A 27,640-nucleotide genomic window follows, 5' to 3' on the forward strand; every position below is an offset into this window, starting at 1 on the left:
AAGGCATATTATACATTAATGTAAGTGGTTCTTGCTTTTTGTGTTAGATTTTCTATCCTCCATACCTCTACAACAGCCCCTTGTGTACTGCACTGAGAATTTCTCTTTTTAAACAAACTAAAGTGATCCTTTCTGTCTATTCTATGGGAATGTCTTCTATAAGCCGACAACAGCGTCACACTCTTGGTTGGTAGGGCAAATCGTTGTGCAGTTATATGAGCTTCTAAATTTCATACTGCAGGTATGGTTAGCACTTAGAAGGAAGCAAGCATGTATCTGGTTCCTTTCCTTTCATCTTCCAATGGTGGGTATCTAGTTTTGTGGGATAAACTTCAAGAGAGTCCTCAAAATCAACCTGACAAGTAGCTGCTTCCTTTCTGAGTCTAGATTCACATGTTTGTACACTGCAGTAAATGGACAAATCATTTCTCCTGGTCTGAGGTAAAACTTAGCAGCAAGTCACTTGCATCAGGGGAATTCATGAGCTCCTCAGACCTTCCTTATGTCTAAGTCATAAGACATAGTGATGACTAGGACCATTAAAAGGACTGGATACTCAACCTTGCTGATCACTGCATTCTCTACCAGTAGATGACCATGAGTGGGAAGGTAGCATGATGGGCATGAGCAAGGGGAGTGAGCTGGGTGAGTTTAGTGGACAGTGGCATCAAGTTAGAGTCCTGTGTTGACATCTTCTTTCTAGGCAAGACCTGTCCCATAGATCAGAATTGTCTTTTGGAAAAAGTCGTCTTCCAATTATCACTTTTCTTTTCCTTTTATTTTTCCATGAACTATTTTTTTTCCTTTTACACAAGCAATTTTTAAGCAAAGTGTAAGTTATAGAAAGCATCAGCAGAAAATACAGAGAAACAAACTAACAAAAAAGATAAAATATGCTCCTCCTTCTGGATTTGTATAGTCTTTCAGTAGGCAACTTTGTTGGTGTATATTCTGAACCTTAAAAATATGCGTGGCCTTTGACCCAGCAAGTGCCTTTCCAGGAACTTACCTTAAGTAATAACTGAATCAGGAGTGGAGGATAATGTTCAGAGATCATTTCTGTACAGTTATTTATACAATTTGAAAACTTGGAAACAACTCAAGGCCCATTGGGAGGAGAGTGTTATAGATTACACTGTGACCACTAAAGAATGAACTAGATTAATACTTAATGACAGGGAAAACATTAATGGTATTTTGTTAAGCTAAAAGGAAGACTGCAAAGCAGTATGTGTAGCATGATTGACTTTTGTTAAAATGATGAGCATAGATGGAAGGAAGTTTGGAAAGCTATAAAAATGGTCATCAGCAGTTCTGTGGGTCCTGGAGTTGTGTTTTTATTTTTATTTTGTTTTTCTTTCTCTTCCTAATACTTTGCTGTATTTTCAGAATTAAAAATATGTAAGCATGTATTATTTTTATAATTGAGATCAAAGTATCAATAAAGCTATTTTGGGTTTGGATCATGAGAAATAGAAAAAAAATCCATGATTCACAACCAAGGAAAACCACTTTTAATTCCCTGGTGCATTTCTTTCTAAACAGCCTTCTCTCCTGTGTGTGTAAATACATACATATGTGTATATAATTTTGTTTTAGAAAACCAGAATGTCCCTTTATTAATTTAGAATGACAGAAAACGACCATCAAGCAGGTTGGTTCTCATGCAAAAATAAATATACACTCACACATGCATACATATTAGCACCATTAATATGTACTTATTAACAGGTAATTAAAATATTATAATTATTTATTAATAGGTAATTATTAATACTTACTAGTGTAGTAATAAATATAAGACATTTGATCATTCTTCAGCTTAAATGTTTTTCATTTTTTTCTTGCTTAATTCCTAAATTACTTTCAGTCACCAAATGAATAAAGTTATGTCATCAAATGATTAATACTATATTTCCTATTTTAAAAAACATTTATTTTTATATCTGTTGGTTGCCTTCATGGTCGTCATTATCTTTCTTATTAGCATGGCAATTAGGAAATAACCTTGCAGGCCTGAAATATAGGGCCCTGGGATATCTCCTCTGAGATTGCTTCTCTCTCTCCTCCCCAGTGGACACTATAACTTTTCACTACATACCACACAGTATGCCAGCCCTGGTCTAGTTTAAGCCAGTTTACACGAGTTCTTCAAAAAAGATACCTGATCGGTCCCTAACACCACCAGTGAAGGACCTTATATAATCTTCCAGATGATTCCAACATGCGGGGGTCCATTTGGACTCTGTTGCTTTCTTTGGATATCTGTGTATCCCTTTAAATCCTGTGTCCTTGCTGGTAGAAGGGCCATTCTTTCTTCTGTCTGTGGTCTATAAAGAGCACCCACAATTACATTGCTCCTTTGACCTTTCAAGTTTGAGGGGAACAAGGGAGACCATTCAGCTAGAATTACCTGAAAATTTGCTCACATCTACATGAATGTAGCATTATGACATGGTATTTTCTACTTTCAGTCCCTAGTGGTGTTTTATTTTGCGGAGGCGTTAGCAAAGAAATTCACCTCATTGAAGAAAAGGAACTTTAGTGTCTTAAATTTTTCCCTCCACATATGGGAACCCGAAATCTCATTCATACTCTGTGAAATTGAAGAAATTGGATATTTGGGAATGGAAATTGGTGGTCCTCCAAGCAATATGGGATCTAAAAGTGTTAAATCCTTTCATAAATAAACCTTGATTCAGACTGGAATGTCTTGGCTTGATCTTAAAGGTGATATTATAGGAGACATATAGCTGTTGACTGGCCTTAAAGATAATTATCAGCACATTCCAGTCTTAGTCTGCCGTCAGCAGGGCCTGCCTTGCGATGAAGTCAGCACTCTTTCCCTTGCAAGAATATTACATTTAATCGGGCCTCCAACCCCAGAATGTTTATGAACCACACTCAGCTCATGAACTGTGAACGCAAAAGAAATCTTTTAATAGTGGCAAATGTTCTCTATCAAGCCTTCTAGATTTCCATGCTACATGTCTTGGCAATTTGGGTTTATTTCTAATAGGACCCTGTCCTGCTATCTTTGGGTTGTGAGATCAATATTTGTGATTTGCTTTTCTTTTTTTTTAAGTCTTTAGTGAGTATAGCTGCTTTACAATGTTGTGTTAGTTTCTACTGTACAGCAAAATGAATCAGCTCTACATATACATATATCCCCTCTTTTTTGGATTTCCTTCACATTTAGGTCACCACAGTGCATTAAGTAGAGTTCCCTGTGCTATACAGTAGGTTCTCATTAGTTGTCTACTATACATAGTATCAGTAGTGTATATGTGTCAATCCCAGCCTCCCAATTCCTCCCACCCCTGCCCCCTTCCCCCTTGGTATCCATACATTTTTTTCTCTACGTCTGTGTCTATTTCTGCTTTGCAAATAAGATCATCTATACCATTTTTCTAGATTCCACATGTATGCGTTAATATACAATATTTGTTTTTCTCTTTCTGACTTACTTCACTCTGTATGACAGACTCTAGGTCCATCCACGTCTCTACAAATGACCCAATTTTGTTCCTTTTTAGGGCTGAGTAATATTCCATTGTATATACGTGTCACATCTTTATCCATTCATCTGTCGATGCACACTTAGGTTGCTTCCATGTCAGCTATTGTAAATAGTGCTGCAGTGAACACTGGGGTGCGTGTGTCTTTTTTGAATTATGGTTTTCTCAGGGTATATGCCCAGTATATGCCCTTAAAAAACTATTTTTAGTTTTTTAAGGAACCTCTATACTGTTTTCCATGGTGAGTGTATCAATTTACATTCCCACCAACAGTGCACGAAGGTTTCCTTTTCTCCACACCCTCTCCAGCATTTATTGTTTATAGATTTTTTTGATGATGGCCATTCTGACTGGTATGAGGTGATACCTCATTTTAGTTTTGATTTGTATTTCTCTAATAATTAGTGATGTTGAGAATCTTTGCATGTGTTTGTTGGCCATCTCTATGTCTTCTTTGGAGAAATGTCTATTTAGATCTTCTGCCCATTTTTGGATTGGGTTGTTTGTTTTTTGATATTGAGCTGCATGAGCTGTTTGTATATTTTGGAGATTAATCCTTTGTCCGTTGCTTTGTTTGCAAATATTTTCTCCCATTCTGAGGGTTGTCTTTTCCTCTTGTTTATGGGTTCCTTTGCTGTGTAAAAGCTTTTAAGTTTCATTAGGTCCCATTTGTTTATTTTTGTTTTTATTTTCATTAGGAGGTGGGTCAAAAAAGATCTTGCTGCAATTTATGTCAAAGAGTGTTCTGCCTATGTTTTCCTCTAAGAGTTTTATAGTGACTGGCCTTACATTTAGGTGTGATTCGCTTTTCCAGATTTGCAAATTTAGCTCTCTTTAGACCCATTCAGATGTGTATTAGATTCACCTACATCACCAGGGTATGTGCATGTGAGTTTTTGGAGGAAGTTGTGAAATGAAGTCTGCTCACATGGGTACCTTCCTTGGGACAGAGAGAGTGAGAGAAGGAGGGAGGGATGAAAGGAGGAAGGGAGGGAATTCAGAGGAAGATCCTTGCTGGACTGTGAATACCATGAGTGCAGGGACTGAATCCCTCATATTTGGCATAGTGCCAGACATAATTTTGTTGAATTAATGAATGAATTTATAGAGAACTTGAAAAGTGCTATATGTTCTACCTTCAGTCCTCCCAGCAGATGCTAGGAAGCAAAGTACTCTAGAGGTCATCACAAACTCTGGAGCCTGACAGTCTGGGTTCAAATCCCAGCTCTGCCACTTATTAGCTATGCTACTGAAGGCAAATTACTTAACCTCCAGGTGTCTCAATTTTCCCATCTATAAAATGGGAATATAGCTCAAAGGAGTACGGTAAGAAATAAATGGGGTTGTAAACAATTATTCACACTTATGCAGCTTAGATCAATGCTTAGTACAGGGTAAATGCCATATAATTGTTAATTAGTATTAATACTTACTAGTTAATTAGTTATTGGGTATTAATGTTAGAGCTTAGGGAAACCCTTAGAATATTTGGTTAGTCTCTCATTTCAAATGGAGATAGAAATGAATATTTGTGTGTCCACGTATAGTCACATACATTAACATTTTAAAAAATAGTTTTATATTCATCTTATAGATTAGCCATTGATTCAACCTAAAATTAGAGTATTTAAAGAGAAAACAATCAGAATATATAGTGTATAAGTATATAATAGAAAGTTTTCCATAATCAGGTGATCAAAATTTCTCAAACATATGTTGTTCTTAATATAAATATTTTTCCATGTACATAATTGTAATTGGCCAATTTAACCCGCTAATATTTGGGTGCAAAAACTTTTTTTCTAAGTCAAATTAAATGTTAGATCACAACTCCCCTCCCAATTAGCCATGGATGGCAGAAGATCAAATCTCAGACATTACGGGGGCCCCTCTCCCTCAGGATTCTTATAAGAATCCCGAGGTTTATTTACCAGGGTTCTTGAGACAAAGCCTCTGGTCTTTGGTCCAGGTGGCTGCCCCTGGGATGCTCAGGATCCGTGCCAAATGTAGTTGTTAACATACTCCTTCCCATGGCTTCTGAACCCTTTTGCTTAGTATTTGGTCCTGGGGTTATAGTCTCCCCACTCTGGGGAGCTGCTTGGGCTGGGATGCAGGCCCCTGCCATCTGTGAAATGTACCACCCCTTTAGCTGCTTGAGGTAGAATCCAAATCTCCTAATCCAGCAACTCCCCACTCATCCACATTCATTCTGACAATTTGACTTCTTGGACCAAGAATCCCAATTTTTCGCAACAAAGTTCTTTAACCTCTTTACCATGTCAAGAGGAATAAAACTCCCTAGGACTCAAACCCTGGGCCACCCTCTGGAGCAAGAGAGGGAACCCTAGTCCTTAGCCTTTCTTGATGTACTTATAGCCAAGGAACATTCCCAGTTGGGTTAACCTGCCATATAATTTTGGCACAATTGTTAAAGGAACACAGAACCAAAATACAGATTTTAAAGACACTGGAAGGGAGACAGTTTGATGGAGTGGCTGGGATTGAGGGTTCTGCATCAGACTGACTGCTGGGTCTAGCTGCTCCTCCTGTGATTTCCAGCTATTTGACCTTGCGCCTGTTTAACCGTTCTATGCCTGATCTGTAACATGGAAATAAAAGTAAGACCTGCCTCATTTAATGAGATAATTCTGTTCAGTAAATAGACTGGGGTCTGGCCCAAAACATGTATTCAGTGAAGTTGATTGTGTTATTATTTGAGCTGCTGCTTCATCTAGGGATCAGGTCTATGCTTAAGGCCTCTGGGTCCCTCTGCATGTCTCAGGTCACCTTGTCTTCTATAGCTAGTAAAGGTGGTCCATGGAAGAGACCTTGACTCCTTTTCCTCCTAGTGGTGAGCTGCAGTGACATCCGCCACAGGCTAGAGCACAGAAGCTGCACGCAGTGTCCCTAGGAAGGGAAATTGCAGTGGTGCTTCTGAATGGTGCAGAAAGGGCTGGAAGAGGGCTTAGAGCTCATCTTATTCAGGCGCTCACCTTAAAAAAGGGAAAACTGAGCCCCAAAGAGGGGAAGAGAGTGACCTGGTAGGCTAGCTGTTCTTCTGGCATTTCGAAGTCCTTCCTTCTCCATGTCAGCATTCCCAGACCTACCCTGTCAGCCCGGCCCATGCCTCTCCCTGAAAGCCTTCTCCAGCCGTTCATCATTTCCTGACCATTCTGTCTCTAATCCTCTCCCTTTCAATCCCTTGGAGCAGTGTTCTGCTTTCCAAACACTCCCTGGCCTTTGCTGCCTCCCCTGCCTTCCCCTTCACTGTTTCCTTGCTAGAATGTTCTCCCCACCATCCCTGCTTGACAAAATTCTACCCGTCCTTTAAAATAAGAGGTCAAAACTGGTAGCCAGTAATCCATATGTGGACCCCAAATGTAATTTGTGAATTCAGGTAGGTTTTTTCTTTTTAATTGAGGCATCATTTGAAAATATCAGATATAACGAGAAAACTTCAGACAGTTTTCTTCTGTGATAAGAGGATCTTGTTTCATGGAACGTGCATTTTTGCCTGGTAGAATTAGTGGCTGCTAAGGAGCATTTTCCCTGCCTGGCCAGCATTACTCCTTGATGATAACTACTCTGCTCTTCCAGCATGTGGGTTTGTGACCTGGTTTTAAGACGTTGTTTAAATGCTATCACTTCTGAGAAGCGTCCCCTCCCCTTTTCTTGCTTTTCCGAATGTGTCATTTCCTGCTTGTTTATGCCTCTAACATTCTGCTTATGCCTCTTCTTATGGCAGAGATGGAATTCTGTCCTGCTTATTGTTGATTTTAGTAAATAATACTTATCGTCTATCAGGTGCTTACTAAGGACAGGGCACGGGGCTGAGTGTTTTACTGACATTTTAAACTCTAGGCCTCACTATGACCCTATGTAAAGTGTATTATTATCTCCAGTCTACAAATACGGAAGCCCAGAGAGTGTAACTGGCTTACTCAAGGTCACATAGCTGGTAAGTGACAGAGAAGGGATTTGAGCAGTCACCTACCTAACCTCAGCACTTGTGTTTCCTCCTGTTTTATACTGATGGATCTCTTTCATCACATTGAAAGCTATATCAGAGGCACAGAACTCTCATCCATTTTCCCCAGTTAAACATTTAAGCAATATTGATAATACAGGTCATGACAGTGTCTTGATCACTCACAACATGCTTGATGCTGTGCTGTCATTTACCCTGCAACCTCATGTAATCCCCATAACCACAGGGCGTATAATCTCATGTCCAGTTGAAAAGTCAGAGGTCACGTCAGAGGCCAAAGACATACAACAGCAAGTGGCCAGGATTTGAACCTGGATCTTTCTCGACTGTGAGTCCTGTACTTTTCTTCTCCACCCACCACCAGTTCTCTCATGTTTCTGAACCACTTGTATCATAAAGCTATTAGCTCATTAATAAATCCAGCAAGCAAAGTTCCCTTGTTTGTTTCTTCCCAGCCATACAGGTGACATAACAGCCGCTTCAGCCGCTGGTTCTTCTGCAGACACTTTCTGGTGGGAGGGGGCAGGAGGGATGCTATATGTGTACATGCACACACACACCACGTGCAACTCCAAACTGTGAGCAACAAGCTTGACGATTTGTCTCTTTATTTTTCGTGTTTGGAAATTGGAGCTGCTTTTGTTAGATTAGAAGGGTTTCATCTGGGTAGAAAATGTTCTTTACATGCTCACCTTCACCTTTGAAGAGGTCAGCCATGTTGCCAAACATTGTAAGTTAAATCTGAGCGGGAATGGCTATAAACCCAGACAGAGCCACAAATTGCAATGGGAATTTGTATGATTAGCTGTCATGCTTTTCTTCTCTCTGCATCAAGGCAGAAGATGCTAGGGGGCCAGCTGTCTCTGTCCACACCTCAGTGGTCATGAGTGCCGAGGAGTTCATGTGGCCGTCTTGTTCAGAGCTGTGTATCCCAACACGTTCTCCATCTTCACTGCAGAGTGGAGTTAGTTACGAGTTTTCAGAATCATCCAGTTGAGAACATGTTCGTGATGGTTTGTACAGCATTGAAAGTTCCTGCTTTTTTTGGTCAGCTCTGCTAGAATTGTAAAAGGAAGCTTTCTGGACATTAACTTTTTGGCCAAAAGTGGTAGAATGAGGTTGGCAAGGGAAGAAACAATTTTGATGTAATAAAAATGGGATTGCTTGGAGCGGAGACTTTTCTTACTGTTTGGCATTCAGATGAAATTTAGTTTGGAAGTCACATCAGCAAATACTATATTTCTTCAGAACCTCGGCTGTGTTTTCGATCTGAGGGCATCTTTATGTTGCTTAGCTTGTGCAGCAGGTGGTAAAACCATAGATGGCTTCAACTTTGTTTTCTAAACCTACAGGTACTCTAGCCGTTAAAATATGTTTTTAGTATCTATTTTGGAGCCTTACAGAAATGATTTGGGACAAGGGCAAACATTTCGTGCCACTTACTCCACACAGTTCCTTGCTTTTTGGTGCTTACTTGCACTGGCACTTAATTTGTTATCATGTATTAGAACATTTCTCTGTCGCCTCAGAAACTGTCTCATAGGCCAGGCTTTTAGAACCTGAACTTTTTAAACACAAAACAGGATTATGGATTAATCTCAGGCAGGGAAGTCCCTTGGGGGCAACGTAACCTGACAAGTGAGACTCTGCTCTTGGCAAGCCCCTTGCGGGGTCGCCCTCTGTTCCTGCCGTTGACCCAGTGGACGAAAGAGTGGATGTGTCTGTGAGTCTAGGCATGACTTCTCTAAAGATCAACATTTGTACACACTGGAGTCACCTTTTATACATAGTGCTACTGACATTAACCAGAGAAGTAGGCCTGACAGCCCCGGCCTCAGAGCCAGCACAAGAGTGGCCTGGCTGTGTGTGCATGGTTTATCTGAGGGGATTCAGCACAACATTACACAGCCTAATTGTTTTTTGTCCAAAAGGAACTATTGCCCAGATAGAGGCGCCTCTAAGGTTACTGAGTGTGACCCATCAAAATGGGGTTTCATTTCCATGTATGTGTACTTGCTAGTTATTTAATTTGTTTTTTTATTATATGATAACATAACATTAATTCACATCTATTATGAACATTAACATTTATTTTACTGTAATTATTATTTACTATTTTTAAATTTAATTTTATTTATTTTTATACAACAGGTTCTTATTAATTATTTTATACAGTGTATTGCTAGTTATTTTAAACACCCAATTATTTTAAATGTTCCTCCTCTTGAAGTCCAGATAGCATGATTTTCTTATAGCTAGTTATAACAGTATTAATTATTGAAGAAAAGAGAGGAGAAATAAGGGGAAGTATTTGTAAACAAAGTAATTTAAATATTTGAAAAGTCATGAAAGAGAATCCCAGCTGAAGCAGTCAGATCCTTGAGTGAATATTTGGCGTTCAAGCAAGGAATCCAATGTTTTCACTTATGTTTTTCTTGAGACTATTAAATACCAGGGTTATGTTTGTTTCAGGCTTGTGTTTAATCACTTTACATGGGACTAGGCTATAATCTATTGGTAATGAAAATGGCTGAATTTTTTTGATCTGAAAAGAACCACTAGGGAAAAACATCACTTATTTTAAAAGTAGAGATCAAAGGCATCAATTTGTAGAAAACGTCCTTTGGGAAAAACATACAGACATCTGCTTCTAAAGCATGATACAAGTATTTGGTGATGTCTGACATTTAATATGTGAGTATAAGTTGTACCATCCAACAGAGAACTTTTCAACACAATTGTGGAGTTTTGAAGAACTGAGTGTCACATATTAAGATTTGCTCAGTTTTTGTCTCTGCTCAGACCAACGGTGAATGCTACCATGCATCAGGGTAATCGGGAAAAACAAAATTTACCGTTTTTAAGCATGAAAATTATGCTCGGCAGGGCATGTACTTGATTGTTTTTATAGTAGTGGACAGCATTTGACCCTTGCCATCCACCCACTCTCTGCCCGGCTCCCTTAGGGACCAATACACAGCCCTTAGCAGGAGTTCAGGGACAGTCTGTGGTGCAGAGCCAGGTGAGAAGCAGAGTAACTGGTCCAGGGAGCTCAGTGTCACAACCCTACTCTCATTAGTTCAGCCGGATGGCCAAAAAGTAGAGTCTCATTCCCTGGAGTGCTAAGGAGGATGTTAAGCAGCTCCCTGATGACTGCTAAGATCAGAAGAGAGGCAGAATTTAGCAGATCTGTTGTTGTGATGGGGTGGAGACTTACTCCATTTGGAGAAGGAAAGAAAGCAGATAAACTCTCTATTCAACTTGAAAGTGCAGTGAGGTTTGGTTTGTCTGCCTTGCTTATGTGGGTGCCTCATACTCATTGCCAGTCACTTTGTACATGGGGAGAACTGACTGGGTGGACGTCTTTGTTCCGAGTCTTCTTTTTATGAAGCGATTTTCCCAGATTTAACCAATTGAGAATTGTTTTTTACATGTAGCAGCAATCACTCTGAGAGGAGAGAGCCAAATTGCTGTGGGGGATGCTGTGCCCCAGAGATGCATTTGGGAGGATTTCCTTCTCCTGAAGCCACAGGGTCAACATAAAGCCCTTATAAAATGTTTTAAATAAAGGAGAAATTGAAGCGGAAGATTTCATTCTAGCACTTCATGTCTGGTTTTTGCTTTCCTCCCATTGAGAAGCTCACCAAGCTAGCGACCTGGAGGATGTATTTAGTTTGAGGGTAATGAAGCTTTATTATAATTTTGTTTTACTTACCTGGATTATAATTATAAAGAAACCACTACCTGCCGGTGGCCTTTATGGATAAGCCTATGATGCACTAGTAGCTAAGCTATTGTTGAACATGGCACTTAAAAATGTTTTATTGTGGGACTTCCCTGGTGGCACAGTGGTTGAGAATCCTCCCAATGCAGGGGACACGGGTTCAGGCTCTGGTCCGGGAACATCCCAAGTGCTGCAGAGCAGCTACGCCCGTGCACCACAGCTACTGAGCCTGCGCTCTAGAGCCCGCGAGCCACAACTACTGCAACCTGCATGCCTAGAGCCCGTGCTCCGCAACAAAGAGAAGCCACCACAGTGAGAAGCCCACACACAGCAACAAAGAGTAGCCCCCGCTCGCCACAACTAGAGAAAGCTCGCGCAGCAACAAAGACCCAACACAGCCAAAAATAAATAAATAAATTTTAAAAAGTTTTATTGTGTGTATATGTGATTGTTTTATAAAAAGGGGACTACGATCATGACAATTTTCTCATTTGACTCTTGAGGAAGTCGATTTTGTATCCTAATTCAATAGGTGTCAAGCCATTGTTCTGAATGCTGATGGTTTTACCTGGGTATGTAGTTGTCCTTGGGGATAGAAGTCATTTACAGCACGAATATTCTCTGTTGAAATCCTCCTAAGCTGTAACATTTTGGGGAGGATTCTTCCTGAAGAGCATGGGAGTGGGCTCATTGACCTTATGTGAGCACCTCCCTTCTTCTACCCCAGCATTTGCCCTGGCTGTCCTTCTCCTGTGGAGGTAGATGCCTAACACACGTGACATGTTCTTTATTTTTGAAGAACTTAAACCTTTTATTTTTAGATAATTGTAGCTTCATTTGCAGTTTTAAGGAATAATAGAGATCTTGTGTACCCTTCACCAGTTTCCCCCAGTGGTAACATCTTGCAAAACTGTAGGACAGTATCACAATCAGGGTATTGACAATGATATAGTCAAGGTATGGAACAGTCCCAGCACCCCAAGGATCCTTCATGTTGCCCTTTATAACTGTACTAAACTACTCCCCTATATCCACCTCCTACCCCTGGCAACCAATAATCTGTTCTCCATTTCTGTAATTTCGTCATTTTAAGAACATTATATAAATGAAATCATATAGGATGTGACCTTTAGGGACTGGCTTATTTCAGTTAGCATTGTTCACTGGTGATTCCTCCAAGTTGTTGGGTTTATCAATACTTTGTTCCTTTTCATTGCAGAGTAGTGCTCCATGGTGTGGATGCCCCTCCGTTTGTTTAACCATTCACTAGTTGAAGGACATCCAAGTTGTTTCTAGTTTTGGGCTATTGTGAATAAAGCTGTTATTAACAATCATGCACAGGTTTTTGTGTGAACATAAGTTTTCATTTCTTTGAGATAAATGATAGAGTACAATTACTGGGTCATATGGTAGTTGCATGCAGATTTAAGAAACTGCCAAGTTGTTTTCCAGAACGGTCACACCATTTTATATTCCTGCCAGCAATGTATGAGGGATCCAGTTTTTCTGTATCCTCACTAGCATTTGGTATTGTCATTAGTTTTTATTTTAGCCATTCAGACAGGTGTATAGTGATGTTTCATTGTGGTTTTAATTTGTTGTTCTCCAGTGGCTAAAGATATGGAACATTTTTCCATGTGCTTATTTGCTGTCTGTATGTCCTCTTCAGCAAAATGTCTGCTCATGCTTTATGTCTGTTTTCTAATTGTCTTGGAAATTTTACTGTGGAATTTTGGGAGTTCCAGTTATTTGTCAGATATGTGTTTTGCAAATATTTTCTCCCAGTCTATAGCTTGGCTTATTATCCACTTAACAAGGTCTTTCACAGAGCAAATATTTTTCAATTTTGATGAGGTCCAGTGTACTCATCTTTACCTTTATGGTTTGTGATATTTGGTGTCAGTTCTAAGAACTCATTGCTTAGCCTTAGATTCAGAAGATTTTTTCCAGTTTTTTTTCTAAAAGGTTTATAGTTTTATGTTTTACATTTAAGTTCATGATCCAGTTTGTTTTTGTACAAGGTATAAAGATTAGGTCAATGTTCTTTTCTTTTTTTCGTCTATGGATGTCCAGTTGCTCAGCACCATTTGTTGAAAAGGCTATCTTTGCTCCATTGAATTTATTGCTCTTTTGTCAAACATCACTTGAACATTTATCTCTGAGATATAATATTATCACAGTAAATCTATTTCTGTGTTCTCAGTTCTGTTCTACTGATCTATGTGGCTATCCTTCTGCCAATATCACATTGTCTTCGTTACTCTAACTATGCAGTGGGCCTTAATATTGGGTAAAGTGCCTCCTTCCATTTTATTCTTCTTTGTCAGGATTGTTTTAGTTATTATAGGACCTATGCCCGTCCATATAAATTTTAGAATAAGCTTGTCTATATCTATAAAACACTTGCTGAGATTTAGATGGAAATTACATTAAACCTATAGATCAATCTGGGAAATATTGACATCTTTACTATGTTTAGTCTTTTCATCCATGAACACTTCCTATCTCTCCATTTATTTAAATCTTCTTTGATTTCTTTTATCAGAATTTTGTAGATTTCCATGTACAGATTCCATCCATGTTTTAAGTTTATACTTAAATGTTTCATTTTTTGGGAGTGATTGTAAATGGTATTTAGTTTTTCATTTTGGTTTCCACATGTTCATTGTTAGCTTATAGAAATGCAGTTGACTTTCGTGTGTTGATATTGTGTCCTGCAACCTTGCTGAACACATTTATTACTTCTAGGTGTTTTTTGTAGATTTCTTAGGATTTTCTACATAAACAGTTATTTCATCTGCAAGGAGGGGCAGTTTTATTACTTCCTTTGACATTTTTGTACCTTTTATTTTCTTGCCTTATTGCAGCATCTAGAACTTCACATATTATGCTGAATAAGAGGGGTGAAAGCAGGTATCCTTTCCTTGCTTCTGATCTTAGAGAGAAAGCAGTCTTTCACAACTGCTAGCTATAGATTTTTCAGTAAATGCTCTTTTATCAAGTTAATGAAATTTCACTATATTTGGCATATACATTTTGAGATGCAATTTTATATCTTTTAAAATAAAGCATAGGGCACACAGTTGTTGTATGTTAGATGTTGTGTTCAGGCCTGGGCATACTGAGGAGAATGAGCCATGGTCTTTCCTTGCTGTTGAGGGTCTCGTGGCCCAGAGTTTCCTCCCAGATCCTCTCAGTATATGTAGTTCCCTCTAACAAGTGTCCCCTTATATTTGTACTCGACAGTCAGATTCAAATCCTGGTAAAGAGTAAGCCATCTGCAATTCTTGGGTCAATCCCTTACCCTTTTTGAGTTTGAGTTATCCATCAGTTAAGTGGTATGCTCCTTTGGGAGTAAGTGAGGATCAAATGGGGTTTAGGAAACCACATTATTTAAATCAGACGTAATGATTACCTCTCTAGAGCATGGCTTCTTTTCTTTTCTCCCTCCCTGCATCCCGCCCACAATCATCTGTTGACAATCTACTGTGTGTTTGCAAAGATGCCTCGGTGGACCCATTCAAGGATGCATTTGACATACAGGGAGGCCACTACCTATTGCTCAAGGTAGATGGGACTGCGGCTCAAGGATTCTGAGGGGATCAGGAAAGGGCTTGGAGGCAGGCCTCATTTGGCCTGATTGAAATTTGCCATCATCAACAGGTACCTCCTGCAGAGCTAAGCCAGCAGGAGAATTCGGAGTAAAAGAAGCCTCCTTTTTTTTCATTTTTCCTTCTTGGAATTGCCTCAGCTTATCCTTACATCACAAGAAAGAAGGTCTGTTTGAAAGCATTGCCCTGATTTGTTGAATGGGAATGAATAAACCTTGCTAATAGAAGTGGTCAAGTGGCATGGACAAATGGTTCTGATTTTGCAGGGCCTGCCAACTTACTTTGAGTGCTGCAGAATCAAAACAATAATAACAATAATAAAATTAGAAAATGCTAAACAAGCACAAAACAAGCGAGCAAGCCACCATACTGGACTTGAAAATGCATAGGAACTTTATTAGGGAACAAGTTGAAATGAATGAAGCAACATTCAAGCACATTGCGGGGCCGGGTGGAGGTGGCAGGAATGGCTGTTGACAGCTGTGGAGTCACTAACACTCAGGCACTCCCTGGTGAACCCGGATTATAATCAGCATAAATCTAAGTGACTGTCGGGGCAAAGAAACCATGCTACAAAGTGTGGCCTGTCTTAAGGTTATTTTGGCTGACAGTAGTTGCCACCATAGCTGCCACCAGAGGGCCCCACCCTGCCCTGGATTTCTGCTTTATTACTATCCTTTGGAGGCCATGGTCTACCAGCAACTAATTTTTCCGTGGGAGCAGAAGTACTTTCTCTGCAGACCTTCCTTCGTTGCAACTGTAAAAAAACTTTTTTGAATTTTATTGAAGTATAGTTGATTTACAACGTTATGCTAATTTCTCCTGTACTGCAAAGTGACTCAGTTATACATATATACATTCTTTTTCATATTCTTTTCCATTATGGTTTATCACAGGATATTGAATATAGTTCCCTGTGCTGTACAGTAGGACCTTGTTGTTTATCCATCCTATATATAATAGTTTGCATCTGCTAATCCCAAACTCCCAATACTTCCCTCTCCCACCTCCCCTCCCCCTTGGCAACCACAAGTTTGTTTTCTATGTCTGTGAGTCTGTTTCTGTTTCATAGCTATGGTTGCAATTTTTAAAACTTAACTCTCTTTTTACATTAGTGATTCATATTTGCATTAACAAGTACAAAGAAGAATGTAATAGATTACCTGAAATCTCTAAGCTTAGAAACAAACCTGTTATGCATATTTTGATGCCTTTCCTTCTAGTCTTTTTTTCTATGAATATTCATTTAGAAACCTACAGATAGTTGGGATTGTATTGTATTTATCATTTACTAACCTGCTTTTCTCAGTTAGGATTTCATGAGCATCTTTCTTTTCCATTAAATCTTTCTAGTTAGTATTTAATGTCTGACCAACATCTCAACAATTGGATGCCTGCAATTTACTATCCACTTTCTTTGCAACACTTACACACACACACACACACACACACACACACACACACACCGTAATTTATTTAACTAATTTCTTTGAAAGGTGAGGGTACATATGTGTATGTTTGTATATGTTTGTACTTGTGTTTATGTTTGTGTGTATATCTATATATATAATATGTATATACACACATGCATAATTTTTCTGATTTTTATAAACAACACTGATGAATATGTTTATTATATCTTTGGAATAAATTTCTCTGGACACATCCCTTATTATATCCTTAGAATAAATTCCTAAAGTGAAATCACTGGGTCAAATGCTAATTCATGAGATACACTGAATGTAAAGGAATTTTAAAAGTTTTTCTCATATGTTCAAAAAAGAAACACTTTCCACAAAAATTGAAATAATTTCTAAACATCACCGTTGGACAATAAAAGTTGTAAAATTTTGATGCTCTGGCTCTTTCCAATACAGTAGCCACTAGACATATGGATATTGAATTTTTAATTTTAATTAATTAAGATTATATAACATTAAAAATTCAGTTCCTCAGTGGTACCGGTCATATTTCCAGTGCTCTATAGCCACGTGTAGCAGTGGCATGTATATTGGAAAGTACAAATTAGGACCTTGTCATCATTGCAGGAAGTTTTATGGGACCATGCTGCTCTGATATCTTCATGAGTTCCTTTATAATTGTGTTTGGAATTTAGCATATTTTGTGGGTGATTAATTTGGTTTGTTATAAATAGATTTCTGAGTAAAAAATTTCGCCGTTCCATTGAAGGTGAAAAGTGTTGTCTTTCTGAAAATGTAAGAAAATGGAAATTCAGCACTTTCTCTTGCTTACTCATCCTCTCATAGGCTGAAAAGTAAGAGCTAGTGTTCAAACTAACATCACTGTTGATGATTACAGGTTACTGTGCACTTTCTGTGTGCCAAGCATGTAACTATTGTAAGTCAGGTATTCTTCATAAGGACTCTGGGAGGTGCAGCTGTTATCCACATTTTACAGAGAAAGAAACTGACGTACATAGAGCTCAAGTACCTTTTTCACGGTCAGCATGTGGCTGGATCTTGTTTGGGACCTAAGCCCTCTCGCTTCAGAGTCCACACAGTTAGCCACTCACTCTCTGTACTGCTTCTCAAGAATGTGAGACTCTGTTAGGGAAAAAACCCAGCTCTTTGCTGTGCTGCAGAACTGTGCACAGGTAAAGTAAAAATGCCTCCCAGTTGCTCAGTAAGTATCTACAGCAGACATACACAGAAGTGTATATTCACAGCCTGTTTCTCAGGGAGGTTCCACTGAGCCAAATCCGATCTGGAATGAAGAGTGCTCAAGGGCCTTCTGGAGAAACTGTTATTCATCTGTACTCCAACACGGAATCTGTTCAGTCAGAATGTATGTATTTTACACATTTCTTCTCCATCCATCCTTTATTGTCATGTGAAATTTTGTCAGTAAGCCTTGGGGGAGTAGGGGGAAAAGGGGGAGTTTAAATTGTAGTCAGAATCGAAGAGCTCAAGCCCAAACACCCGCACTTGATGTGGGTATTTGTTTGCAGCTGAAGGATCAGAGATGACACTTTTAAGCAAAGCTCCCAGAAGTTTAACTTCGGTGAGGAAAAAACAAATCCCAAACTCAATCTTAAGGGTAGCCAGGTCCAGGCAGAAAGCAATCTGGGGATTTTCAGTTTCAACCTTTTCCAAAAGATGTCACTCTAAGGCAGCAGTGGGGAGGTGGGAGGGAGGTGGAGATAGAAATGTCAGATAAGAGTAATTGGAAAAATAAGATTAGTAGTCCTTGTTTTAACAGATCCTTCGTCCCACAGCATCACTGTCTAAGAAGTTGTTGCTCTTGAGGAGGGAGGGTTTCAGCGTTTATCTTTACCTTCTGATCTTAGTGTGACCTCCTCTGTGCCCAGAGCAGAGCTGGGCCAAGTCCCAGCTATTCCCACAGGACCAATTCACATTCCAGTTTTGCTGTAACCTGGGATACGGGGATTTCCTTGGCTCTGTGTTCTGGTGCAGACTGAAAACTACCATCCTCTTGCACTCAGGATGTAGCGAAGACAGAAAACTAGGATGGATGGTTAAGGGGAAAGGCAGAAGAGCCTGTGTATTTTTTAACATATGGTTTTAAAATTCCACATCATTAACACAAAATAGATACTAACTCAATACTGACATATAATTTAAGAAACAAACTGTTTTATCAAAATATTTGAAGATCAGCTCTTGCCAAGTGAGCCTCTTGAAAAGCACTGGATGTTGCCACGTGTCAGGAAGAAACACACAGAACAGGGAGTGGAGCTCTTGGCAGATAACTGAGAGAGAAGCTGGTTTTCAGATATTTAGTTAAACAACACAAATGTATGTGTAAGTTTAAGTCGACACATGTTAATGATTTAAGGTCTTAGACAGGTTTTTTATTTTATTGTTTTAAAGCTCCACTATTCACTTTAAAAGTTTTGACAGTTTCTCCAGAGCTGGCTGTAAGCATTAGACTCTTTAGAAATTCGTTTGATAGCTTCATTTTTCTTAAAGTGTACAGAGTTAAGAATTATTCAAATACATTTGAATAGTCCTTGTACCTTAACCATTTTATAAGAGAGTTTTTATAATCTGCTACATAGGATAACTAATAAAATCAGAAACGACACACAATTACTTAGGGGTTTTTGTTTAGTTTAATTGGTGAGACCAAGTAGTCATCTAGCTTGAAGAAACCTTTAATTACTATGTTCTAGATATGTAACACCAAACCAATATATATTTTAAAATGTAATTTTAGGGCTTCCCTGGTGGCGCAGTGGTTGAGAGTCCGCCTGCCGATGCAGGGGACACGGGTTCGTGCCCCGGTCCAGGAGGATGCCACGTGCCGCGGAGCGGCTGGGCCCGTGAGCCACGGCCGCTGGGCCTGCGCGTCCGGAGCCTGTGCTCTGCGGCGTGAGAGGCCACAGCGGTGAGAGGCCCGCGTACCGCAAAAAAAAACAAACAAACAAAAAAATGTAATCTTAGTTTTCTAGATATAGGATCAGAATTCCAGTCTTACCATATTTGGGGACCTTGTAGGAAATTCTTTTAAGTGGAACATGTTAAGTATTATAGAAGATTTCTGAGGTTGCTGTGTATCTCTTTTCATCAAGGATGGCCTTTTAGGAATAAGACAGCCTTTCTAAAACTTTTTTACCCCCAGGAAATATTATTGTCGGGTGAATTATCAATAGATATGCTTCCAAAATAAGCAAGTGCTGTGTTGAGTAGAGACATGTGGGTTGCTTTCCTGCTGGACTTCTCAGAAGTGTTTATTGGCTCATAATCATTGTGATGCTTCAAGTAGCAATTCCCTAATGAACAGAGCCACATGGCCCCCAGCCTGGGCCCCCCAGCACATGTTGTTTCCCTCCTCTTCAGCAGGCCGCTCCCACTTACCTGCCTTAGGGAGGTGGGCCGTGAGGCCTCGGGCAAGACTGGCTTTGGTTTAACTCTTGCTCATCACTCAGTCCTTTCCTTTGACGGGTTTTTTTTTATTTATATCACTATTGTAATTAAAAAGTTGTTTGATTCAAGCTTGCCTGCCAAACCAGACAGCTTCTGAGGATGAGCCTGTTGCTTGCGTCTAGCAGAATGCCCGGCACGTAGGAGACGCCCAGTGAGATGAAGTGGTGGAATGATGAAAGGACTGCACGTCTCCCAGGTCCTGGGCAAAAAGCGAGTAGAATGCAGAGCAGGATTAAAAGCTTCTTGCTTCAACCTCAAATGTCCCAGCTCAAGGCCTGGGACATTTTTATTGTGCCACCTAGAAACTCACGGGTTCCTGGGTGCTCTTGGTGGCTGATGGGGTGGCACTGAGCATAGGGGTTCCATCCATTCAGGGGCTGAGTAACTGAGCCCTCTTGTCCCCATAGCAAAGAGAAGGTGCTTGAGGCAAACAGAGAGCAAGAACTTAAAGGGCATTTGGTGAGGATGGCAAGGGGACCACTGATGGATGGGGTAGGAAAGTATCAAGTTCAGACTTACAGTTCATCCATCATTGCACTAAGTGGGTCAAAGGAAGGTGTTTCAGAATCCCATCTTTGCATACCCCTTCTTCTCATTCCTCAGGTATTTATTGAGTGTGGACACTGGTTCTGTGTCGGGGCTGAAGGGCCTCCCACAAAGAGAGCGGAGATGTGGTCCTTGCCCTCTGGGGATTACAATCCAGTTGTAGCAACTAAGCACACACATGAAATAGTTGTGCAGAAATGTGAAGTGGTGTTTAATTAGGTGGAAGAAAGTCAGGTGCAGATGGTAAGAACTGAAGGCACTTGGGTTGGGTGAAAATCATGTGGCCAGGAACCCATACTAGGGACAGTGGTAACTGTCACACACTGGACACTTCCAGGGTTTCTAGCAGAGAGGGTTGGATGCTTTATGGGTATTATCTCCCTTTATACTCATGCCAATCCTGTGTGGTAGCTTCTGTCTCCTCCCTATTTTATAGAGGAGGACCTTCAGGCTAAGCGAAAGGTCAGCAAATGTCCAGGGTTCCCAGACAAGTTTGCACTTTGGCATCACTTTGGAATCATGTTCATCTTTAATTAAATACTGATGCCTGACTCCTACCCTCAAACACTTTAATTTAGTTGGTAGGAGTGTTACCGTGGCATCAGGATTTTAAAAATCTTTCTAAAGGATTCAAAGGTGAAACAGAGTTTAGGAAGCATTGGGTTAATATTGTCCTAGGGTCACAGAGATCCTGTTGGTGGAGCCAAAACTTGATCCAGGTCTGCCTGTTTTCAGAGCTCCAGATTTAATCACTGTACCTGTGAAGGAGGCCAGGGCCCTGTGGCAGAGCCTTAAAGGAGAGGCGATTTCAGTAATTGGAGGGGTTGGTATAGGGCAGTCCAGGGGTGTGTGTACGTGTGTGTGTGTGTGGTTGACGGTAGGTGACACCAAGCACAAAATCTTGAATTCAGTAATAAGCAAACATAAAATGGGTTGAATACTTACTGGCACTTTATTAACAAGATCTGACACTTCTGTGGCACCAAGTACTTGGCATTGTTCTTAGGGCATCACACACGTTAGCCCGTTGAACCTTCACAAAACCCCTTTGAGCTACGTTCCCACATCACAAGGAAGAAACCTGGGCTCAGAAGACTTTTATAACTGACTCAGAAGGACACAGATAGTTAGTGGTAGGCTAGCTCCTAAGTTCTGTTTGTAACCACTATGCTGTGCTTATCTCTTATGTTAAGAATGTACTAAGTGTTTTCATATTTGCCAGTCCCTGCACTAAGAGCTTTACTTTGATTGCTTCATTTAATACTTGCAGTAACGCTTATGAGACATACCATTGTTACAGATGAGGAAACTCAGACACTTTATCAAGGCTCTATAATTAAAAAGTGGTAAAGCAGGTATTATTAATACAGTCTGCTTTCATAATCCATGATTTTAACCATTCTCAGTATTTCAAAATACTTAAAATTTTAAAAATTCAAATTAAATCTTAAGTGGAATGCTATCTATAAAACAAAGTAGAACGACTCCCTGTGAATGTGAGATAGTGGACGGAGATCTCTTCTCATTCACACTCCTCCTTCCCCTCCACCGATCTATCAGCCCCCAGATGCCTTTTTGGAACCCCTGGTGCACTAGGGAACACAGTCTGAAGACAACTACTTTGGGTATCTCAGGAGCCCCTTGGGATACTGGAACCAGACCAGTTGATATTTTTGACAAAATATTGATGGTTTAGGCATATTTTCCTGACAGTAGGGAGATGAGTTGTAACAGTAAATCCTGTGAGACGTCTTTGAATCCCAAATCCACAGGGCCCAGTTCAAAGTCACATTGAGACACACAGTCAAAACAGCTGAAAAAAATCAAAAGGGAAGTCTAACCTTCAATCTGTATCTTTGGAAAACATTGAAGGGACCCCAGGAATAACTCCTAGCAAGTTTTTTCCCCTTCCCTTTTTCTCTTCCTTCTCAATTATCTTATTCTGCCCTTAAAACAAAACAAAACCTCTGTGTCCCCAATCTCCAGGCTCATTATTCCTCTTTCTCTTCTCACTTGTATCTCCTTCCTTTTTATGATATAAATCATTGTAGCCTGCACTTAAAAGTATTATACTTTTGCACTCAGTTTTACAGGTTCACTCTGCTACCCATTTCCTAAAATCCAGGCACAGAACTGGCTGAGAGATAACTCTGGTAGGGGAGAAGCTGATCAGGCAAAGCCATGTCCTTATTTAGGGTAGGGGTAGAGACAAAGGCTAGGAATACACACAAACACACCCACTTATTTTCAATCCTATCAGAAATGTGGGAAGGGAAGGGATCCAAGCTTGAAGCATCAAAAATAATGGTAGAAAGGGATGATGGGTCCAAGAAGTATCCCTAAAACAGAGCTACAAGACTTGATGATGAATAGAAAATAAAAGAGGGAAGAGACAAATGTGGTTCTGAGATCTTAAACGTGAGTGACTGAGAAAAGGTCAGGGCTACCAATGTGTTAGGGAGTGGCAGGTTAGGAGGGCTGGGATGGCTGGGAGGGATTTGGTTTTAGTTATATGTGCATGGATCATTGTGAGTTTAAAGTGATATTATGACATCCAAACAGAAGTAATCAATGGTTGGTTCTGTATATGTGAACGATGTTAAGTGAATAAAAGGAGACAAAGGTTGGAAAAGTATCAGAGTTGAGAGCTGTGGAGACAAATCTCAATCCTCCTTCTGAGGAGCCACATGGATGAGGAAAATGTCTCTGGGACAGAGTCATAAGGGGAAAGGTCTAGTTATGGACTGCAGGAAGGTGAAGAATTTGCAAAAGAAACAGGGGAGATAGATTACTAATTTAGGAGAGCTTCGGAGAGCCCAAGGGAAGGGTTGGCTTTTAGGAAAATGGGGAATGGATACAGCCCCACTCACCCATTAAACCATGTTTCAGAGAGACTATTTAATGAGAAGGAGAACTTTCTAATGATACATTTATTTAAAACTATTTAGAAAATTATATATAGCATATCAATTATACATACACACAAATAGAGAAAGAGAGAGATGGGGAAATTAAAACAAACTGTTTAGAGTGTTTATCTCCATGTGGTGGGATTTTGGGTGATCTTAGCTAAAAAGAATGTCATTTAACCTAAATAAAAAGAAACATTTAAAAATTTCATATCTGTATCTTTTAGATTCTGTACGAGTGTACCTTATTATAAGAAAAAGTGTTATTTTATTGATATCAGTTAGAATAAATGATGTATAGGTTACATCATCTCACTTACTATCCATAAACATCTAATAGAATAAGCAACATAATTTCCTGTTTCCAGATAAAGAAACTGAAGCTGAAAGAGATGAAGGAACTTGTGTCAGTCATACAGTGAGTGATGGAGACATGATTCAAATCTGGTAGTTTTTAAGGCATAAGTTTCGTATACATAGCCAGCTAAAATGTTACTTCAAATGACGGGAAGAAGTTGGGGAACTGTTTAGCTGTGCAGACTACACGTTAAGAAAAGACATATGGCAAGAAGGAAGGTACCAGTGGCCTGCAAAGGTAGAGTTTCCATGGGATAGCAAGAATAAGAAGCACTTCCTCTTGATGAGAGGGGACTGGTGGTGGGGTGGGTGGGGAGATGGAGGCAGGTGTTATAGAGCACTTGATAAGAAGTGTGACAGTTCATCAGTCAAGACAGCCCAAGTCAAGCTGGGGGTAACGGCCCCTTATCTCTTGGTGTAGTACAACAATGGTGTATACCTTGCTTATGTGATGTGGGTTGGCCTTGGGCTTCATTGTGGTCCCCCAGGGACTCAGACTGAAGGAGACATCATCTGAAACATGCTTCTATGCTCATCATGGCAGGGAAAAGGGAAGGTTGGGGTTGACTGCTAGTACTTAAATGCTTCTACCTGGAAATGACAACGATTTTCTTGGCCAAACCCTCACCCAACTTAAAGGGAGAGGGAAGTGTTGTCCTACCATGTGCCTGGAAAGGGGGGAACTAGAATATTGTGAACGACCCTGATGGCCACCATGGCGGGGGAAACATTTCTTGCTTTCTAATGCTCCTGTTTTGGTAGTAAAGGAAACAGTTTGCAGAACTCTAGAACATCTAACACAGGAGGTACCATGGGCATCATCTGGGAAACTGAGACGCCAAGAATCAAGTGCTTATTTGCAGAAAGTTACAGGTAGAAACAGTGGCTGTGCGAAGACTAGAACAGTGTATCTGAGGCCAGTGCCCCAGGTGGTCCAGTGTGCAGTCCTCAGTGGTCAGGTGAATTAGGAGTGAAAGGCCTTGGCCTGGGAAGCTGTTTTGAGATTCTGCTTCCAAGGTGTTGAAAATAGCAGTCTCACCTCAAACTAAGAATTATTGACATTGGAAGCCAAAAGCATCTCCATCAGTCAAAGAAAGTCTGCATTACATCTCTCAGGTGTCCAGGTTTTCTCCACGTGATTATTGCTGAAATGACCAGGGAAGCCTGCAAGTCATTAAGGTGTAATTGTTAAAGTTGGGTTAATATAAAACTAGTTAGTGCCTGCCCTAAGGAGTCAGGTGGCAGGTGAACTAAGAACTTGGAAACCCAGCTGAGTAGCATACTGTGTCTGTAGATTGCAGGCAGGTCAGTTCAATTAATGAGAAAGAGATTCAGCAGGTGAGAATCCTCAACACTCTCCCTCTTCTCTGAGATAAATAGTACATTTGTGAAAGGAAACGGGGTCGTGAGGACAAAGGCCATCCCATATGGAGGGTCAGGCAGACTTTGTCTGAGTTGGCACACTTGGAATGACCATAATACTAATATATATTTTTTAAACACTGCTATTGAGTATTTCAATAGTAGGGGAAAAAAGAAGACAAAATAAAAGAAGAAGAAAACCCCCACCTCTGCTTCAGCCTCATCACGTATTGCTTCTAGTTTTATTTATGATATTCTATGAACTTATATGAGAAACTAAAAAGTTTAATTGCTTTTTAATTTTAAAATTTTGTATATTTCTGAAGTTAAAGAATAATGCTATTTATCCTACAATTAAACCTGTGTAATTCTGTGACTTTCATAGGTTATCGTTTATGTTCCTTGCTTTTTAAACTGGTTTTGGTTTTGGCTTTTATTTACATTACATGGCCATCAAGTTTCCTCCTTCTATCAGGGCAAAATGGAGGGTTTCCTGAATCTTAAAATCCTGTAATTTACCTTGGATGTGAACTATAATGCTTATTCTGAATACATTCCATGTAAAACTGCAGAAATGGTGTAGAAAGTCTTTATGAATTGGAACTTAACATATCATTGACAAGTTTTGAAGGGCGTTCTGTTGACTTTGGTGATAGATGATCCCATTCTGCCAAGTTCAGCTGGAAGGGGTGACCCAAACGTCAACCCTGGAACCTAGAAACTTCCTGAAACCATGGTTTTAAATCAGCAGGGTGGATGCAGCATGCATCTGTGCAAGAGATGGCATTTCACCAGCTTGCTCCACGGAAGTCTCTGGAACAAAACCATAAACATCAGCCCTCATTGTTGTGTGTTGGCTTTTAAAAGCCTCCAGTGGTTTGGGGAGGATAAGGCCTTGCCTTGGGGACTCCCTGGTCCAATTTTTTGGGACCTGGCTGAAAACCCTGGATATTTGATAGTCTGGCTTATTTCTATGGTGTATTAGCACCCTATAAAAGTTACATGTCATTTATTTCAAGTTTAGAACCCTCTCAAACTTCAGGGGCAAACCAAACTTGAACCTTTTGTGGCTGGAATTCTGTTTACCTTTGGCCAAACCTTGCTTCCTGAATGTGAAACAGGGAGGTGAGGTGAGAGGGAGACCCCTGAGGCCCTTTGGACACCAAATCGCTTTTGCCAAACAAGGCTTTGATAGGTTAAAACATGAATGAATTTGAAACACATAGAATAACTTCCTGTCAGAATACTCTGGGGCCTACACACAGAAGTATATTGTGCCGGACAAAATGCGTTTTGAGTGTTGCCTTCAGCCAACTGAAGTGAGGCAGTATCTGAGATGTTTGCCAAACAGGTTGAAGTTGGGTCAAGCCACTCTCCCTCCACTTCTAATAAATATATTAAACAGTTTCTATAAAAGTTAGTGGATAATCCAATTGAATGAGGACCTTTAGAAATTTGGACACTTCTTGTGTTTGAAATATTTATTTTTAACTAGTGACAAAGAAAGAGTGGATGCCAAGATACAATGCTCAGTTCAAGGATGGCTTTGATTCCTTTGTGTCTATGGTCAGAACATAGGCTAGCACAAAGTGCCTTGTGCTTGAATGGAGGAGAAATAACACACTGCGTTCCATGTGCTTTACAGATAGAGGAACTGATGAATGCACTGGAGAAGACCAGACAGGAACTGGATGCCACCAAGGCTCGCCTTGCCTCCACACAGCAGTCTCTGGCTGAAAAAGAAGCACACTTGGCCAACCTCCGGATAGAGAGGAGAAAACAGCTGGAGGAGATCCTGGAGATGAAGTGAGTACCCATTTTTGCTTTCCTACTCTCTCTTGTCTAACTTATCTGTAGGGATGAGAAAGGGAAGGCTAGAGAAGAGGAAGAAAGCTTGGAGAAATAATAATTTAGCTAACACTTGACTAGTTATTTCCATGACTACGCTTCTTATTTTTTTTGAATTATAGCTTCCACGTCCCAGTTTGCACATGTCTCACATCTGTTATTAAAAAAAAAATCCAACATTAGGTGCCTCTGTGTTTTGTGGACGGCACTAATAGATCTGCCGAAAAGGTCTGAGTTGGCCAAGGGACAGAGGCCTTGTTAAGCACAATGGTAATTTAAGTCCTGCTCAGAGTTAAGTGGAAACTTTTCTGAGGAGGTATTTCCTAATTGTGACTATAACTTTGCTAATTATATTCTTTTCACTTGTGTACAATGCCTGGCTTGTGTTGGTGTTCATAGAGTCTCAAGGTTGGCACCTCTTTGTTTAGAAAGCAGGACTCTGATTTGCTGGGCCGATAAAAACAGGCTTGGAAATCCCCCTGCCTCCCTGTCTCCTTGGGTAGGTAAGGGCTGAGGGGAGACCGGAATAAATGTCTTTGATTTAATCAATAAGGTACAGCTGGTTGTCGGGCAGTGGTCATTCCTGTAGGCCTGTGACACACCTGTCTTCACCTAGCTTTTATTTCGTTCTTACAATGAAACAATATCACCATGGAAAAACATAGTAAAGGTAATTACTCAAAGATTTTAGAGGTAATCAATTGCTGTGGATCTGTTTCTGAAAAAAATAGGCAAGAAGCAGCATCTCCCTCTGTAAGTTTTAAAATGAAATAATCACTAAAATATAATTTAAATCCAACCTCCTTCCACAGTAAGGGGAAATGTACAGAATTATGGCATCTTAAGCCTGTAACATAGACTTTGAAATTG

General features: G+C 40.1%; 1 protein-coding gene across 1 annotated transcript in view; it reads left to right on the plus strand.

Annotated features, from left to right (window-relative positions):
• ERC2 (ELKS/RAB6-interacting/CAST family member 2) overlaps positions 1-27,640 on the plus strand; it is a 736,860-nt gene that overhangs the window by 510,099 nt on the left and 199,121 nt on the right. The window contains exon 14 of the mRNA XM_065885901.1: positions 26,568-26,728. Coding sequence (XP_065741973.1) covers positions 26,568-26,728 — 161 coding nt within the window. The remainder of the gene's footprint in view (positions 1-26,567; positions 26,729-27,640) is intronic.

This window comes from Phocoena phocoena, chromosome 10 (genome assembly GCF_963924675.1).
Source record: "Phocoena phocoena chromosome 10, mPhoPho1.1, whole genome shotgun sequence".
Lineage (NCBI taxonomy): Eukaryota > Metazoa > Chordata > Mammalia > Artiodactyla > Phocoenidae > Phocoena > Phocoena phocoena.